This window comes from Orbicella faveolata, unplaced genomic scaffold (genome assembly GCF_042242905.1).
Source record: "Orbicella faveolata isolate gen_17 unplaced genomic scaffold, um_ofav_v1 contig_3, whole genome shotgun sequence".
NCBI classification, from domain to species: domain Eukaryota; kingdom Metazoa; phylum Cnidaria; class Anthozoa; order Scleractinia; family Merulinidae; genus Orbicella; species Orbicella faveolata.
Window position 1 is genome coordinate 394,044 of NW_028301558.1, and position 20,373 is coordinate 414,416.

General features: G+C 38.9%; 2 protein-coding genes and 1 pseudogene across 4 annotated transcripts in view; 2 read left to right on the forward strand and 1 right to left on the reverse strand.

Annotated features, from left to right (window-relative positions):
• Positions 1-20,373, reverse strand: part of LOC110064641 (protein O-glucosyltransferase 2-like) — a 174,469-nt gene that overhangs the window by 52,700 nt on the left and 101,396 nt on the right. The window lies entirely within an intron of this gene.
• LOC149105961 (uncharacterized) lies at positions 8,999-10,562 on the forward strand. Its single transcript, XM_089297899.1, has one exon. The coding sequence runs from the start codon at positions 8,999-9,001 to the stop codon at positions 10,238-10,240; it is 1,242 nt and encodes a 413-aa protein (XP_089154025.1). The 3' UTR covers positions 10,241-10,562.
• On the forward strand, positions 11,537-12,699 carry LOC149105962 (uncharacterized; annotated as a pseudogene).

Consider the following 20,373-nt stretch of genomic DNA (forward strand, 5'->3'; position numbering starts at 1 on the left):
CAAACAAGTGCATAATCTTGTACTGAACATTGCGAGTTGTAACAACAGTTTGAAACAGTTGTATTACTAGAGCAGATTTCTAGTTTTTTCTAATTTATTATGTGTTGGCTATACCATATCAGTCAAGTTTGCAGGGAACCTTCACAACTATGGCCTGAACAGGAAGCGGTCATTCACCTTAGAAGGATAAATTTTAATCGACCTCTGCAAAGAACACTAGAGTACGTCAAAGGGAAGTAGCAGTTCGTTAAAATGGCAAGAAATGCATATGAACGAATGAACTCGTGAACAATTTTAAGTGAAGTGCATTTTCCAAACATAATAGCTGTGGACTGAGAGCATTTCACAGTTTCTAGATGCCATAATTCATGCTTCTCTATTGATAAAGATGCTCCAACGCGAGTGTTTCTTTTTGCATAAATGAAGAACTTAATGCTCATTCGGAGGTGCTCTCTACAAAAGCCCGGGTATAAAAGTCATGCATGGTAGGATTCCAGTCAAATTTGAGGACCATTTATACAACGGCAGTGGAGAACACTCTGACGTCCACACAAAATCAACACCATATTCGAAAGAACTGCCTTGGAAATTCATGTATAGTGCACATGAGAAGGAAGAGAGATTGCCTTAGCCGTGAATATAAAGAAACTGAAGGACAGGAAAACAAAGAAAAAGAATCACGAAAGTGAAAGACTATAGCTCTCAAAGTCTGTCATTTTGTTGGTTGATCCACATCATGACATCAATTGAGTTCACAGCACTTCATAACCAATTTCAAAGCGACCACTCATAATATATAAAACCCTGTTGTTTTGTCATAACCAACCTTTAACCGAGTTAAGTTATTTAGGAATTTTAAGCAGGTTTCTAAAAATAGACTTAGTTAACCACGGCTGCAGCCATCATATTATTCCCAAGGCTGCGTGAATTCATTATTTCTTCAAGTTTTGCCCATGATTAAATAGAGCCCGTACTTTCGGGAAGAAAAAATAGGTGGTCCAGAGGGTCCTGACACCGCTTGATGGAAAACAGGTGCAAATCCGAGATGTCATCTTTTTCGGGTGAGGTCACTCTTGCGGTTCTTATCTGGGAGTCCAAAATGGGGATCCTGAAGGGGGTCCAGAAGGGGGTCCAGAAGGGGGTCCAGAAGAGGGTCCAGAAGGGGTCCAAAAGGGATCCAGATGGGGTCCAAAAGGGGGTCCAGTAGAGGGTCCAGATCAAAAGGGTCCAGGTTTTGTACTGACCCTGAAGAAAACTCATAAAAATCCCACCACCATATATGGAACTACATCTCATTTGAAGTCATTAAACGTAACTTTACATAACTAAACAAGACTACACATCAATATATATCATTTGACATTATTAGACACTGTTCACTATAAACAGACTTCATAATCTCACTCATGATCACCATTACTAGACATCATTCACAATAACTTAGTATCCTTCACCATCACTAGACATCATTCACCATCACTCGACATCATTCACCATAACTTAGCATCCTTCACCATCACTAGACATCCCTCACCATCACTAGACATAATTCACCGTCACTAGACATCACTCACCATCACTAGACGTAATTCAGCATCACTAGTCATCATTCAACATCACAAGACATTCACCACCACTAGACATCATTAACCATCACTAGACATAATTCACCATCACTAGATGTAATTCAGCACCACTAGATAAAAGTCACAATCATTAGATGTAATTCACCATCACTAGACATCATTCACCATCACTAGATATCATTCACCATCACTAGACATCATTCATCATCACTAGAAATCATTCCCAATCACTACACGTAATTCAGCATCAGCAGATATAAATCACCATCAACAGACATAATTCATCATCACTAGACATCATTCACCATCACTAGACATCGTTCACCATCACTAGACATAATTCATCATTACTAGACATCATTCATAATCATTAGACGTAATTCAGCAACACCAGACATAAATCACAATCCCCAGACATAAATCATCATCACTACACGTAATTCACCATCACTAGATATCACTCACCATCACTAGACAGTTCTTTCACCATCGCAAGACATCACTCACCATCACTAGGCATCATTCACCATCACTAGACATAATTCACTATCACTAGACATAATTCACCATCACTCGACATCATTCACCATCATTAGATATCATTCACCATCACTAGACGTATTTCACCATTGCAAGACATCACTCACCATCACTAGGCATCATTCACCATCACTAGACATAATTCACTATCACTAGACATAATTCACCATCACTAGACACATTCACCATCACTCGACATCATTCACCATCACTAGACATCATTCACCATCACTAGGCATAATTCACCATCACTAGAAATCATTCACAATCACTACTAGACGTAATTCACCATCACTCGACATCATTCACCATCACTAGACATCATTCACCATCACTAGGCATAATTCACCATCACTAGAAATCATTCACAATCACTACTAGACGTAATTCAGCATCACTACACATCATTCACCATCACTCGATGTCCTTCACCATCACAAGACATCACTCACCATCACTAGGCATCATTCACCATCACTGGACGTAATTCACTATCACTAGACATAATTCACCATCACTAGATATCATTCACCATCACTAGACATAATTCACCATCACTCAACATCATTCACCATCACTAGACATCATTCACCATCACTAGACATAATTCACCATCACTAGATGTAATTCAGCATCACTAGACATCATTCACCATCACTAGACACCATTCACCATAACTAGACATCATTCATCATCACTAGACATCATTCACAATCACTAGACGTAATTCAGCATCACTAGACATAATTCACCATCACTAGACATCATTCACCATCACTAGACATCATTCACCATCACTAGACATCATTCACCATCACTAGACAGCACTCACCATCACTTTACGTCATATGATGGATGGATGGATGGATGAAACCCTTTATTTAAATATGGAATTTTATCATTTTAAAATACACAACAATATTAATATTTGCTTTACATGATATCCGTACAGAAAACACTATACACAACATAAGTTACTTATTAATGTTCTAGAATTAGTTTCGCTGCTGCTATTAATGGTCTAGCTTACCCACACACCTTCACTAGACATAATTCACCTTCACTAGACATAACTCACCATCACTAGACGTCATTCACCATCACTACAAGTAGTTCAACATCACAAGACATCATTTAGCATCACTAGACATCATTCATCATCACTAAACATCATTTACCATCACTGGACATCATTCACCATCACTAGACATAATTCACCATCACTAAACATCATTCACAATCCGTCATTGACCATCACTAGACATCTTTCACCATCACTAAACATCATTCATCATCACTAGACATCATTTACCATCACTAGACATCATTCACCATCACTAGACATCATTCACAATCACTAGACATCATTCACCATCACTAGACATCATTCACCATTACTAGACATCATTGACCATCACTAGACATCTTTCACCATCACTCACTCACTCACTCACTCATGGCGGTTGAAATAATCCGTCGCAGTCAACATTAGTGAACTTAGCATGTAAAAGGCGATACCTGTTCTACAATTTAACATCTGTACAATTTAACATCTTTGTATTGAGAAAATGACAGGCGGGAAGCAATCTAAAACAGCTTTGTTCGAGGAAATCGATTTCAACATTTATAATGATGGTGACAGGACAGCAACGTACATGACCGACAAAGACGGCGTATCGTTGTGGATGAAGTACATTGACGAACATTACAAAAGTCTTTCTCACGATATAGAGTGGAGCAAATGCGATTATCAAGCCAAGATGATGGCGCAAATACAAGAACATGCAGATAACACACGTGGCGCCATGAACAAGAAGGCAGACAAGATAGGAAACATGACAATTTCCTTTTATTTGACAACCTGCCGTATTCTAATCCAAGGAAACCAGTGCGGTGAATGGTGTCGAGAGGTGTTTCCATGCATAAAGGCGCGCGTGGAAACGGCAAGGCAAACTGGAGGTTCTGGCGATCCACATCAGACAGAGATGACCTCTTAGCAGAGTTAAATGCTTCAAATGGCTCTGACGATGTCGAAGATGTCGCCGGTGACAACTCTACCACTCATACAACCACCGGACCAAACCTTCAACTACAGCAACCGTCCCCCCAATCTCGACGGCGAAGCCTCCCAAGTACTCCACCTGGTCATCAGGACCACAGAGTTTTTGAAACACTGAAATCTTCAATAGAAAAAGTTATTGAGGAAAATATTACAATCAAGGAGACATTGCACAGCATGACATTAAGGCTCCAAGATTTTGATCACGTCCATGATTGCATGAAATCTTTAACAGCTGAACTCAACAGTTACAAAATCGAAGTTGAAAGCTGCCAGGAGAACATTAAAAGAGAACAAACACCACGTAAATCTTTGGAAGATCAGTTGCAACATCAGGTAAATCAGTATCAGGAGTTAAAGAAGAAAATGACAGAGGACATGGCGCAAGTGTATGCACTTGTTCGGGAATCGGAAGAAAACCTCGAGAAAGTCAAGAGCGAAAATGACGAGCTTCGCCAAAACAACAGCACGCTATTAAAGGAAAATGAAGCTATCCTGCAACGTGTCAAGGATTTAGAAAAAGAAACGAACGTTATACAAGAACATTTATTTGAAGGCGAGCTTGCAACTTGAGGTGATATTCAAAATCCAGAGTGGAAATCACAGTATTCGCAGCCACCACAAGAAGACGCAAATATTCAAACTACAGGCCAAAATGAACAAACAAAGAAAGTTTTTAGAGACGTCAAGCCTGTTGGAGATACGATCGTCTTTGTGATTCAAACACTCGAGGTCTAAATAGAGGAAGGTTAGCTATGGGCATTGGATCTCTTAGTGGCGCGACACTTGATTCAGTCATTGCGTACATCAACAACGAGCCCACACCAAATGAAGCTGTCAAATGCGTCATCTACCATTTAGGCACAAACATTAGAGATAACACAACCGCTGAAATTAAAACCAAACTTAACACCTTAAAGATCAAGTCTGCAGATAAATTTCCGAACGCCAAAATATGCTTCTGTGAAATTCCTCCCAACCACCATGCGCCCAGTCCGAGAATAACTGAAGTTAATGAATACATAAAGTCGATGGATACAGCATTCCTCGAGGTAGACGCGAAAGACCCCGGTTTCTTCACACGAGACGGAATCCATTACAACAAACAAGGCCTTGGACATCTGGCTGCTTCTATGAAGAAATGGGCAAGAGAAAATGGACACTCATTCGACACCACTTCAGACCACTCAAAACAGTGCCGTTTTCAGGAAAAGCCATTCTTGTGGAACCAACAGAACCGCAGAAAAGGACGAAATTAGGTGGAGGAACGCAAGTCCAGCGCAACAGTTAATCAACTTACTGCTGACAAGCCTTGGCAAACGTTAAGCAGCTGTAAGCCTTATCATGACACTGAGACACTTTTGTGAGACATTTAGTTTTATATTTCCCCGATAATCAGTAAGTACTATATTTCCTTATTAGTATCATCAAAGCTTACATTTATTTTTTCCGGGTTTTGTTGATCGTATAAATACATATGAAGAAGCTAGTCATAAAAGGGGATGTGACGATTTTGGTTGCTTTTCGTTTTTCTTGCTCCAAATTAGCTGAATTTTTGCATGTGGTCTTCAATGTAATAGAAAAACGTGGTTCTGTATTTTTGTCGCTGGTTTTTGCTTTGTTTTCGAGTTAAAACGTAGGCAAAAAACTTGGCTTTTCCTAGCCATGTCTTTAGGAGTTTATTTGTTGAACAGCAAACAGGCAGACTGTTTATAGTGTATGAAGTCAAAACCAAATCCCACAGCATATAGAGCGGAAATCTGGGAACGGATTGTTTACACCGGTTATTGTGACGTGAACACAACACGTGAATCGATCGAGCGTCAAACGAAATGCCACCAAACAAAAAAGAGATGTGCCGCATTAGAGCTCTGTCAACTAATATCTTAAGCATTGTTTTAAAGTACCTTGTATGCCTACCTGGTGGCTGAGAGGCATCATAAAGCCTCGATAAACCCGTAAGTCATCAGCACGTTTTAAAGAATCAAAATGTGTTCTGAAACTTCGAAGGCAGCTGATATACCGTAATCGTGTTATCGGCGTTCGAAGTCAGGTCGAGCCAGGTAGCAAAGTCCAAGAGCAGTTCTTGCCCAAGAAAAATACCCTCTGGTGAGTTGTGGCTCATTTGCCAAGCGTTGCTAGCGTCAAAGTTTGGAAAGCGAGAACTGGTTTTAGACTTATAAAATTTGTCTTGAATCGACCGCCATGTTTTCCCGCGCACGAGGTGTAAAGACCCTTCCCGGCATGCATTGCGATTACGTTCTGCGGACGTTTCTCGAACTGGTAACTAGATTTAAACATAATAATGGCCAGCAAGTGGCGATCGATTGTAACAGAGCTGTGATCCAGTTTGCGTTGATTTTATTTCAAATCGGTATGATTTGTAGTGTTTTGAGCTTCTGGGATCAGGGGACATGCAGATGTATGGAGACCCGTACGTTGCGCAGAAGGGTTAATCTATTAATCTGTCAGTCCTATTTATAGAGCGTTTTCACGTGGAGTCATCAAATTCTTAAATCCAAAACTAAACAGCCACCAAAGTTGTTATCCTCATCAGGCATAAGAGGTACCAGCGCATTTTCAACTTGGAAGTTATGGCGGTGCGTGACATAAAGCTACGATCGCGTTTGTCGAAAACTATGTTTTATCTCGTGATTTTTTAGCCATTGAAGACGTTGCCGTATTTGGAAAAGTGCTTATTGAAATGTTTATTTGTTTCATTTTATTTTTATTTACACCTTTTTTTGACCTGAAATCAGCATTTTTGAGCTTATACGTTGCGTGAAATTACCATTTTCAGGAGCCCATCATGGGCTCCTACCATTTTGCTTTTTTCTAAGTGAAACCAACATCCTTGCCGTCACGCGTTAACGTCAAATCAACATTTTAACCTATTTAGACTTGAAATCAACATCATTGAGCTTATGCGCTGCGTGATTTGACATTTTGCTGGTTTCTAAGTGAAACCAACATCCTTGCCGTCACGCGTTCACGCGAAATCAACATTTTAACCTATTTAGACCTGAAATCAACATCATTGAGCTTATGCGCTGCGTGAAATTGACATTTTGCTGGTTTCTAAGTGAAACCAACATCCTTGCCGTCACGCGTTAACGCGAAATCAACATTTTAACCTATTTAGACCTGAAATCAACATCATTGAGCTTATGCGCTGCGTGAAATTGACATTTTGCTGGTTTCTAAGTGAAACCAACATCCTTGCCGTCACGCGTTAACGCGAAATCAACATTTTAACCTATTTAGACCTGAAATCAACATCACTGAGCTTATGCGCTGCGTGAAATTGACATTTTGCTGGTTTTTAAGTGAAACCAACATCCTTGCCGACACGCGTTAACGTCAAATCAACATTTTAACCTATTTAGACCTGAAATCAACATCATTGAGCTTATGCGCTGCGTGAAATTGACATTTTGCTGGTTTCTAAGTGAAACCAACATCCTTGCCGTCACGCGTTAACGCGAAATCAACATTTTAACCTATTTAGACCTGAAATCAACATCATTGAGCTTATGCGCTGCGTGAAATTGACATTTTGCTGGTTTCTAAGTGAAACCAACATCCTTGCCGACACGCGTTAACGTCAAATCAACATTTTAACCTATTTAGACTTGAAATCAACATCATTGAGCTTATGCGCTGCGTAAAATTGACATTTTGCTGGTTTCTAAGTGAAATCAACCTTGTCGTCACGCGTTAACGTGAAATCAACATTTAAACCTTTTTTGACCTAAAATCAACATTTTTGAGCTTATACGTTGCGTGGAATTGACATTTTGCTGGTTTCTAAGAGAAATCAACCTCCTTGCCGTCACGCGTTAACGTCAAATCAACATTTTAACCTATTTAGACCTGAAATCAACATCATTAAGCTTATGCGTTGCGTGAAATTGACATTTTGCTGGTTTCTAAGTGAAATCAACCTCCTTGTCGTCACGCGTTAACGTCAAATCAACATTTAAACCTTTTCTGACCTAAAATCAACATTTTTGAGCTTATACGTTGCGTGGAATTGACATTTTGCTGGTTTCTAAGAGAAATCAACCTCCTTGCCGTCACGCGTTAACGTCAAATCAACATTTTAACCTATTTAGACCTGAAATCAACATCATTAAGCTTATGCGTTGCGTGAAATTGACATTTTGCTGGTTTCTAAGTGAAATCAACCTCCTTGTCGTCACGCGTTAACGTGAAATCAACATTTAAACCTTTTTTGACCTAAAATTAACATTTTTGAGCTTATACGTTGCGTGAAATTGACATTTTGCTGCTTTCTAAGTGAGATCAAAGTCCCTACGGTCGCGGCGGGCCGATCCTTTGTTATGATAAACCGAGGCGAGACTTCGACTTATAACAAAGGCTTGGCTTGGTTATTATAACAAAGGATCGGCTCTGTTTATCATAACAAAGGCCCGGCTTCGTTTATTTGCAGCCTCGGCGGGAAAAGGGCGTTAGGTATTTTAATCAAAAGTGAACTTTGTCGAAAACGCTCCAAATTTCGCATAGAGTTTTGTTTAGGTATGTTTAGCAATGTCCCGTAGTTTTTCCGCTAAACTTTGCTTCGTTTTCAGGATATTGCGTATGCAAAAAACCACTCGGTTTTCCTAGCGGCGTCTTTATAAAGCGAAGCAAAAACCAGCGGCAAAAATACAGGAACACGTTTTTCTATTACATTGAAGACCACATGCAAAAATTCAGCTAATTTGGAGCAAGAAAAAAGAAAAGCAACCAAAATCGTCACTTATCCCCTTTTATGACTAGCCTCTTCATATATATATTTTCTTTCTTTCAAATGAACTCTTCATGGTTAAATCAACATAATGTTTTCAATATAATTTCATGGAATATTCAAGGACTCAAAACCAGGCTAAAACCAACCAATCAAACCATTTTAAATACAAAATTAAATATCAAATCAATTAAATCTAATCTATCAAAATTCAATATTATTTGCTTACAAGAAACATGGGCAAAAGATGAGTCATTGATGTTTCAGTATTCCATAGTCCACTCGACCGTACGGAGCACGAAAAGTAAACGAGGTCAAGGCGGAGTATCTGTCTTGATAAAAAATAAACATTCAGACCTTGTTTTTCATATAAAGAGTGCCTCTCCAAACATAATTTGGTGTCACCCAAAAAGACAGCTTTTTGGTATAAATTCAGACATTTATCTCGCGGCGGTTTATTTACCCCCACTTCAGTCTCAGCGAAAAGCAGGTGAGGACGTCCTAAGCGTTTTAGAACAAGAAAGACACAAGTATTCCAAACAAGGTAAAATCATTTTGCTTGGTGATTTAAATGCTAGGACTGGAACTTTAAATGACTTTATTGAAAATGATTGTTGCAATTTCCTGCCAGATGATGACGCATATAATCTCAATAAAAATTGGCCAAAACGAAACAACGGAGATTATACCATTAACAAACTAGGAGGCGAAGTATTACGATTATGTATAGGAAACAAATTGAGAATATTGAACGGTAGAGCTACAGGTGATGTAGACGGCAAGCTAACATCATATCAATCCAATGGAGCAAGCACTGTTGATTACCGAATAGTCAGTGAAGATCTTCAAAACACAGTGCTAGGATTTCAAATACAGCATTTGACGCCTTATTCTGATCACTGTCCAATCATTCTCAAATTAGCCTCCAGTAATCGTGATATCATGAACTACAACGCCTCAAAAAATACTCGAAGAAAGGGGGCGTTTCCACAAAACAGCTTCACCAAGTTTCTTTGGAAGTCAGAATGCAAAGACAAATTCATAAGTGCATTATCGAGTATTGATATTCAAGACAGGCTTCAATCCTTCAATGCAGCACACCACAGCTCAATAGATGATGAGATTTCACAGTTCAATCAAATACTAAAATCAGTTGCAAAACTAAGCCTGGAGACATCACATAAAACGCGAAAATGTACGAAGAAACACAAACCATGGTACGATAATACTTGCAGACAACTAAAGAAAGAGCTGCAGAGACTGGCGAAGGAAATAAATCCCACAGCTCCTCGATCACTGCGATAAGAATACTTTACCCTCAAAAAGAAATACAAAACGCTAGTAAAAAAGATGTAAAAAACATATAAAAATCAACTTTTAAATGAAATAAACAATTTGAATTCCAACCGAAGCGGCCAATTCTGGAAACTAATAAACAAAATTCGTAAAAATGAGACGGTCGAAGAAAGTTGCGATATTTCGTCAGAAGATTGGATAAAACATTTTCAAAACCTTTTATATGACGAATCTCAAGAAACGAACGCAAACGTCATATTTCCAAACAATCCTGACCAAACAACAACTATGACCGATGAAATTTTAGACGCGCCTATCACTGCAAAAGAAATTCATGATCAAATATCTAAACTCAAAAATAAAAAAGCATCTGGTACGGACACCATCCTGAGTGAAATGATCAAACATGGGCGGTATTATCTCATGCCTTCTCTAGAAAGAATATTCAACGACATCATTGAAAACGGCACCTTTCAACTGAATGGAACATTGGTGTTATAAAACCAATATACAAACAAAAAGGCGATAAGAAATCTCCAGCCAATTATAGAGGAATTACTTTAACCAGCTGCTTAGGGAAACTATTCACATCAATTTTGCAAAACAGATTGAATAAGTTCATAGAGCAACATAATGTTCTAAATCCAGAACAATTTGGATTTAGACCAAACACTAGAACCACGGATAGTTTATTCATTTTCCAGCAATTACTCCATAAATACACCAAACATCACAAGAAACTTGATGTTGGTTTCATTGACTACGACAAAGCCTTCGATAGCGTATGGCAATCCGGTATGATTCATAAACTACACAAATATGGAATTCAAGGAAAATTCTTGAATGTTGTTAAGTCCATGTATTCATCAATTAGGAGTTGTGTTAAAATTAATCAAAACACGCTTACCGAACTTTTTTCATGTAACAAAGGGATAAGACAAGGTGATGGCCTAAGTCCAGTTTTATTTTCGTTATTTATGAATGATCTACCGCAATATTTTAAACAGAACAAATCTCCAGGTGTGATGTTAGGGAATCGCTCTATAAACTGCTTAATGTATGCAGATGATTTATTAGTAATCAGTCCTTCTCCGGAAGGGCTGCAACAATCGCTCAATGTAATTCATCAACACGCTCAGCAATGGAAGCTCAAAGTCAACACTAAAAAGTTGAACATAATCATATTTAGTGGTAACAGGCAAAACAAAAACAATACAAATTTCAAATACAATAATGAAACTTTACAAATTGTCGATAAACAAACATATTTAGGTGTAGAAATTACTTCATCCGGTCGTTACACCTATGCAAGAGAAATTCTCAGCAAAAAAGTCACAAAAGTTCTCGATAATAAAAAGATCCTTTTCTAACTCAGATTCAGCAACTATTGCAATTACGAACAAACTTTTCGATGCCCTTGTTAAACCCCTGTTGCTTTATGCATGTGAAATTTGGGGACCAGAACTATTGTCATACAGAATGCATTTTGATAAAAGCACAATTGAACAAGTCCACATTAAGTTCTGTAAACAAACACTAAACATCCCATGGTATACAGAAAATATTGCCTGCAGGGCAGAGCTTGGGAGGTACCCTTTAAGCATTGATATAAAAGCCTCAATCTTTAGCTATTGGCAAAGATTGAAGCATTCTTGTAGCAACGTTTTGTTACGTGAAGCATTTCAATATGCAACAACTTCTACACCTTTCTTTGATGTTACAATTAATGAAGAGATCACTAGGGGGTATCAAGTAACAGAATCAACAGAACCAGTAACATGGCAACACATCAAGAACGGTCGATTAAAAATAAACAAAAATCTTAGAAATCAGTATTCACAAAACTGGCTTGAGACTAAGAACAGTTCATCAACAACTTCAAGGGAAAAATTTACGCACAAGGAAGTTAAAAAGAGTTATCAATTTGAAAATTACCTGAAAACGGTTACAAACTCAGCACACAGAATTAGCCCGACAAGGCTTAGGTTAGGATGTCACGCATTACGAACACAAACTGGAAAATATGAAAATAAAGGAGCATCAATTCCAGTAGAGGAAAGAACATGCTTAGTATGTAAAGAAAATTGCGTAGAACACGAACAGCATTTCTTGATGTATTGCCAGGGGTATGCTACCATAAGAGTTGAGCTCCATTCTCACATTTCAAAAAGATGCACTTTACGCAAATCTGAACGTTAACGAGAGAACTAAGTACTTACTTAGAGCTGACAATAGAGTTACATCAAAAATAATACGTAAATATATCAACTTAATGTTTAAAAAAAGAAAAGAGATTCTCAACTTACAAACGAAATGAGCATTATAATTTTTATTTAATTTTATTTGAATTATAAAGGAATCAAGTGAATGTTATTTCTTATTGTACTAGTTAATGTTAAACCTTTATTGTAAACAGACCAATACCTCCCTTTGGAGAGTAAGGCATAATAAAGAGATACTATACTATACTATACAATCACAAGACATCATTCATCATCAGTGGACATCATTCACCATGCCTAGACATCTTTCACCATCACTAGACGTCATTTGTCATCACCAGACATCATTCACAATCACTAGACGTAATTCAGCATCACTAGACGTCATTCACTATCACTAGACATTATTTACCATAACTAGACATCATTTACCATCACTAGACATCATTTACCATCACTAGACATCATTCACCATCACTAGATATCATTTATTATCACTAGACATCATTTACCATTACTAGACATCATTTACCATGACTAGACATCATTTACCATGACTAGACATCATTCACCATCAATAGACATCATTACCATCACTAGACATCTTTCGCCATCACTAGACATCATTGACCATCACTAGAAATCTTTCACCATGACTAGACATCATTCACCATCACTAGACATGATTCACCATGACTAGACATCATTTACCATCACTAGACATCATTCGCCATCACTAGACATCATTGACCATCACTAGACATCTTTCACCATCACTAGACATCACACAACATCACTAGACATCTTTCACCATCACTAGACATCATTCACCATCGCTAGACATCTTTCACCATCACTAGACATCACTCATCATCACTAGACATCATTCACAATCACTAGACGTAATTCAGCATCATTAGACATCATTTACCATCACTAGACATCTTTCACCATCACTAGACATCACTCATCATCACTAGACATCATTCACAATCAGTAGACATGATTCAGCATCACTAAACATCATTCACCATCACTAGACATCATTCACCATTACTAGATGTCTTTCACCATCACTAGACATCATTAATTTTACTATCGCTAGACATCATTCACCATCACTAGATGTCTTTCACCATCACAAGACATCATTTACCATCACTAGACATCTTTCACCATCACTAGACATCACTCATCATCACTAGACATCATTCACAATCAGTAGACATGATTCAGCATCACTAAACATCATTCACCATCACTAGACATCATTCACCATTACTAGATGTCTTTCACCATCACTAGACATCATTAATTTTACTATCGCTAGACATCATTCACCATCACTAGATGTCTTTCACCATCACAAGACATCATTTAGCATCACTAGACATCATTCACCATCACTAGACATCATTTACCATCACTAGACATCTTTCACCATCACTAGACATCACTCATCATCACTAGACATCATTCACAATCAGTAGACGTGATTCAGCATCACTTAACATCATTCACCATCACTAGACATCATTCAACATCACTAGACATCATTCACCATCACTAGACGTCATTCACCATCACTAGACATAACTAAGCATCATTAGACCTAATTCACCATGACTAGACGTCATTCACCATCACTAGAAGTCATTCACCATCACTAGACATCTTTCATCATCACTAGACATCATTCACAATCACTAGACATAATTTCCCATCACTTAAGACATCATTCACCATCACTAGACATCATTCACTATCACTAGACATCATTTACCATCACTAGACATCATTCACTATCACTAGACATAAGTCACCGTCATTAGACGTCATTCACCATCACTAGACATTATTTACGATCACTAGATATCATTCACCATTACAAGATGTCATTGACCATCACTAGACATCTTTCACCATCACTAGACATCATTCACCATCACTGGACGTCATTCACCATCACTAGATATCATTTACCATCACTAGACATCATTCACCATCACTAGACATCATTCACCATCAATAGACATCATTCACCATCACTAGACATCATTTATCATCACTAGACATCTTTCACCACGACTAGACATCATTTACCATTACTAGACATAATTCACCATCACTAGACATCGTTTATCATCACTGGACGTCATTCACCAGCACTAGATATTATTGTCATCACTAGGCATCATTCACCATCACTGCACATAATTCACTATCAGTAGACATCATTCATGATCACTAGATGTCATTCACCATCACTAGACATCATTCTCCATTACTAGACATTATTCATCATCAGTAGATGTCATTCACCATCACTAGACATAATTCTCCATCACTTAAGACATCATTTACCATCACTAGACGTAATTCACCATCACTGAACATCATCCCTAGACACTATTTGCCATCTCTCAAGAAGTTCCAAAGACTCCAACTGAAATAAGTTGAGAGGGTTTATTTCTTGACCATTTACAAACCATATGCTTAAAAAATATGAATACGAAATCTTTTATACAGTGGAACCTCGATTTAACGAAGTGCCAAGGGACTGGGGAAATTTGTTCGTTATATCGAGGGTTCGTTAAATCGAAAACCTCGATTTAACGAATTTTCGGAAAAACAACCAAAATGTTCGTTATATCGAGGTTAGTTAATAATTAATTTTCATCGGTGTTACGTAGTACTACCCAGTATTTCTGGATCTGAACAATTACTAATAAGCACTCTTTCTTTAATGTCTATGTAGCTATGTACTGTACAGATATGTACATAGCTACGGCACTTAGAAATTGCACAGGCAAACAAAACTGCTTAAAACTACATATAAAAAAAACATAAATACACATCTATATTGAGACGCTAATAAAAGATTACTTCCAATGGAGGTTTTTTGCCATCAGTAAAAAATGCGTCCTCCGTTTAAGAAAAATGAACATGGTATTAAACAAAACGGTAACAATTTTAACACTGTTCTAGTCCAATTAGGACTCTTAATCAAAAAATTCTTTTAGTGAAGATTGTCTCTGTGGTTTTGTTGCCATTCGTAGGAATGTATCTTCCATAGAAGAAAGGGAGCGCAGAAATTCCTTTTCTTTTGCACTTGTCTTGTCGAATGACAAAATCAAATTGCGAAGCCCTGTCACAGCCTCGCTAGCTTCGACCAGACTAAGTGGTTTTGGCTCCACTATAGAGATGTCTGCGTCTGAATCTCCTTCATCTTCTTCTTCCTCATGACTCATCGATTCCACGTTTTGGACTGCCTTCAGGGCTTCCCGTGTTACATCTTCCTCCGTCGGTTGGCTTTCGGTTACAACATTGTTATCAAGGGATACAAAGTGACTAAATAATATCTCTGCAAGAGAGGGAAAATGGTGGGTAATGTTTCTCCATAGACCGACACCAGTTTCATTGGTATCTTCGTCTTCCTCGTCTGACTCAAAAGGATCGTGTGAGGGCTCCGCTACTTCACCCGGGAATCCTGTTTTTTCCTAGCAGTTTTTGATTGTCGTGGTGCTTACACTGTCCCAGGCTTTGGCCATCATAAAGACAGCATCCTTGAGGTCGATTTCTTTGACAGGTTTATTGTCATCTAAACACTGTAACATCCGCCTGATCATTGTCTTGCGATAATTTACCTTAAGGTTCTGGATTATGCCTTGGTCTGCCGGTTGAAGCTTGCTTGTGCAGTTAGGTGGAAAGAAGATGAGCTTTGTGTTTGTCAGGCCATTGACAATAACATGTGAAGTACAGTTATCTAAAAATAACAGAATATGGCGGTTTGCTACTCTCATTCGTCGGTCAATTTGACGGACCCATGTTTCAAACAAAACGCTGTCCATCCAGGCTTTTCTTTGAGACTCATAGGTCACGGGGAGCAAGTTCATGTTACTGTTCCTAAAACACCTGGGTCTGGCATATTTCCCTATCACAAGTAGGGGTAGCTTCTCTGTGCCATCCTGGTTGCAGGCCACAAGGACTGTCACGCGATCTTTACTTCTCTTACCACCGGTGCACTTTTCTCCTCTCAGGTTAAGCGTTTGAGTAGGGGTAGCTTTCCACATAAATCCTGCTTCGTCAGCATTGAAACGATCCTTCATGCTATAGCTGCGGCAAATATCCGGGAGACGCTCGCTCCAATTTTCGACAATATCAGGATCTACGCTTTTCTCTTCACCACATACAGCTTGGCCTGTAATTCCCTGTCTTTCCTTGAATTTTCTCTAGAAAGCCATTACTTGCCTTGAAGTTCTCATACCCTAACTGTTGTGCAAAGTACAGGGCTTTTTCTTGCAGCAGCGTTCCACTAACTGGGATGTTCATACCTCGAACCTTCCGAAACCATTCAGACAGTGCTTTGTCAAGATCTGGAAAAGTCGCCTGCTTCATCTTCTTTCGTTTGTCTGTGAAGAATCCTCCTTCATAGGCACTAATAATCTCATCCTTTTTCTTCATAATGGTCGATCGAGATTATAGACTGAGACAAAGGAGGATCAAAACGCTTTGCAGCGACAGTGTTTTTCTCCCCATCCTTGATTGCTTTAACCAGTTTATATTTCTCTTCCAATGTCAGCACCCTTCTCTTCTTGGTCTCTTTTTTTTTTGGACTGCGACCGCGATGTGGAAGCACTAGGAACGGGAACTGTTACGCTTTCTTCTGCTGCACTCTCTAGGCTTGCCATAGGACAATATATTAAACAGAGATATAAAGGCACAAAATACGGCGAGGTATTGCAGGACGTGCTGGAATTTTTAGAATCGAACACCTTTTGATTGCTCGACAGGGTATCATGTCAACTTTCACAGGAAATTGAAGGTCTCTCGCTATTCACCGTGAAACTAGCGACAGGTAACGAAACGGTGAAGCGACTTGTTGAGTTTTAAAACAGACAGCAATGAGCAACACAACATATTCTTTTCGATCTTGTATTCGAGGCTACCATGCGTATAAAGATATCTGGGATGCAGCTGTTGGTGAAGTTCTGGATTGTGATGTAAGCCCTTAAAAGGAATCGTTTGTAGTTTTGACAGGTTATGAGCAAACTGAGTGATTTTACATCTATATTTTCTGCAGCACGAGCCTGACAACCCACACGACACCCATGCTGTTGCCGTTAAACGGGTTCAAGACCAGGAAGGGACAGAAGGGACGCTTCAGACCGTGGGCCATGTGCCATTGACACTTTCACGTGTCTTCCATTTATTTTTAAAGCACGGAGGGCAAATATCAGTGGAAGTGGCTGGTAAACGAAGAAATAAGGGCATTGGCCTCGAAATTCCAGCAATTTATTCCTTTTGCCACAAGAAGCCATCAAAGATAAAGAAGTTAATAGAACTCATAAAAGACAAAGAGGATAAAGTCGAAATGTAGATGCTTTTATATGTTTGTATGAAATTATGTAAACAGCTGTAATGGGCTGTTGCCCTCGTGTTACAAGATTAAAGAAATGTCATCCTTGTTAGTTTGTTTTGCATTCATCTTTCGTCACATGTTGACATTTATTCGTTATATCGAGGTATATTTTATGTTTGGGCGTCTGGATTGTGTTCGTTATAACGAGGATTTCGTTATATCGAGGTTCGTTATATCGAGGTTTTGCTCCATACATTTTACTGTAATTTTGGCCGGGCTGAAGAAAATCGTTCGTTATATCGAGGACTTCGTTAAATAGAGGTTCGTTAAATCGAGGTTCCACTGTAACAAACAAAATTAACATAGTCACGAAGGCACCTGTGTGCTACTGCTAGAGTTCATTTGCACGGGCGAATCAGGCAAAATTAAGGACGGTGCCTACTAAATAGACAGGTTTTTACACCAGGTAAGGACCACGTGGAAAATGTAGACCTTTGCAAGGGCTATTGGAATCCAGAAAGAAAAATTGGGGCACCCACGCATTTTTTCAAGACAATTAGCCTTGAATGTCAAAAAAGTGCTGACATCAGCATTTTCTGAAAAAAGAAGGAAAGGATATTTCTTCACAGATTTCCATGAATTCGCCTTTACTAACAGAAAAGTTAACACACTCATAAAGATCTTAAAACTGCATGGTAAATGGTAGCATGAAAACCATTTTTTGTATGTTCTTAATAACAAAATTGTTGCAACAGCACTTTTAGCGTCTCTGACAGTCTTCTAAATACCTTTTGCTCACAACCAGAAACTAATCATGTGTTGAATAAGCTTGCCACTTCCATTTCATAACATAAAATGTGGGGGTAACCACGCGTTTTTTAAAGTTATTGATCTTTTTTGAAAACTTTTACGGTGCCTGTTAAATTTTTCCTGTTATCTCCCTGGTAAGTAAAACATTTGCATATTTTGCACTTGTTTTGCACGTGCACTACACCATCTGCAGGTACATGTTGGATTTCAGTATAATTTTCCACAGAAAACAGCTAGTTTTTCAGTTGGATGAAGTTAACAGTTAGTGGTTAGCGATATGCTGCTATTTTGGTCTTCCTGGTTTAAGTACGGGTTCATTAAACTTGATTTGGTCACAGTAGGAAAATTTTGCTTTCTTTTAGTCATGTACTTGGTAGCGTAGTTGATTGCGTCAATGCCAACCTTAGCACGCACGTGGCACTTAAACCATGCCTTGCCTGCTGCGCAGAAAGTATGTGCACTAACAAAAGTAGGCACTGTCCTTAATTCACAACATCCTCCCCCCCCCCAAAACAATAGTAAGAAATCCTTATTTTAGTTAAGTAACTGATTTAAGTCGAAAATATCATTGAGTCCACATGTGAATTTTTTGTCTTACTTCAATGTTAGCCTTGCTTTTAGGGGGTTGTTGAGGGTCTGCTGGATCGCTAGTTGACATGATATCTTCGGATTTCATCTCTTTATGATCAGACACTGTGTCTTGCACTTCTAGCGGAAAAAGCAACTGCAAAGGACGGTGAATCTGGTTTCTATTGGCGAGTTTAACTTGAGCAGTACAACACCAGCCATCTCTTCCTTTGATAAGTTTCTCCACAAGAGCCAACCTTTACCAACTTCTTGGAAGATGCTCATGGACTAGAACAACATGACTGATCTTGACAGAACTGTCATTCCTTGCCAAGGGTCCTTTGAGTGGCTGGCGTTGAAATTCGCTCAGGTTCAGCAAATACTCTCTTCTCTATCGCGTCCAAAACGTTGTCATTAGCGATTCATAGTGCATAATTCTCCTTGAAAGTTCTTGTTTTCTGGACCATGGGGCTTGCACAGATAGAGGAATGAACAAAGGGTCAACATCTTCTTTGTCCTGAACTAAATTGGGTAGAGTGGTAAGTTTGTGGCCACACAGGAAATGTGCTGGTGTTAAAGGCGGATTATCTTCAATGTCCGGGTACAAGTAAGTCAGCGGTCGACTGTTCAGCACTGCTTCTTCTTCAGTTACCATAGTAACTATGTCAGGAACAAGAGTAAAGTCTTGCCAAGGTACTTTTTGAGGCACCTCTTCACCGAGTCAACAAGTTTCTTGTAAAACCCTCCCCACCAGGGTTCTCTTTCGATGATAAACTACCATGTTATTCCATGACTTGCCAAGTATCTTTGCGTTTTCTCTGCCTCCAGAATCCGACTACACAAGGAAGTGATCCTCTTGCTACAGTCCTTGAAGTTTTTCGTGTTGTCTGAAATAAGTCTTTCTGGAACTCCCTGTTTGCTCACAAATCTCCTGAAGGCTCGAATGAAAGACTCTGATCATAGATCCTCCACAACTTCTAAATGGATGGCTTGAACTACTGTGCATGTGAATAAGACAATAAAGACCTTCGTGGGACTTTTTGCTCCAGTGGAGCCCTTGATGTACAAAGGGCCAACATAACCCACACCAGTTGTACTAAATACTTGATTTTCTGACACTCTCGATGGAGGCAATGGCGGAGAACTTACAGGTTGATATGGAGGTCCATTGGTCTTTCAAC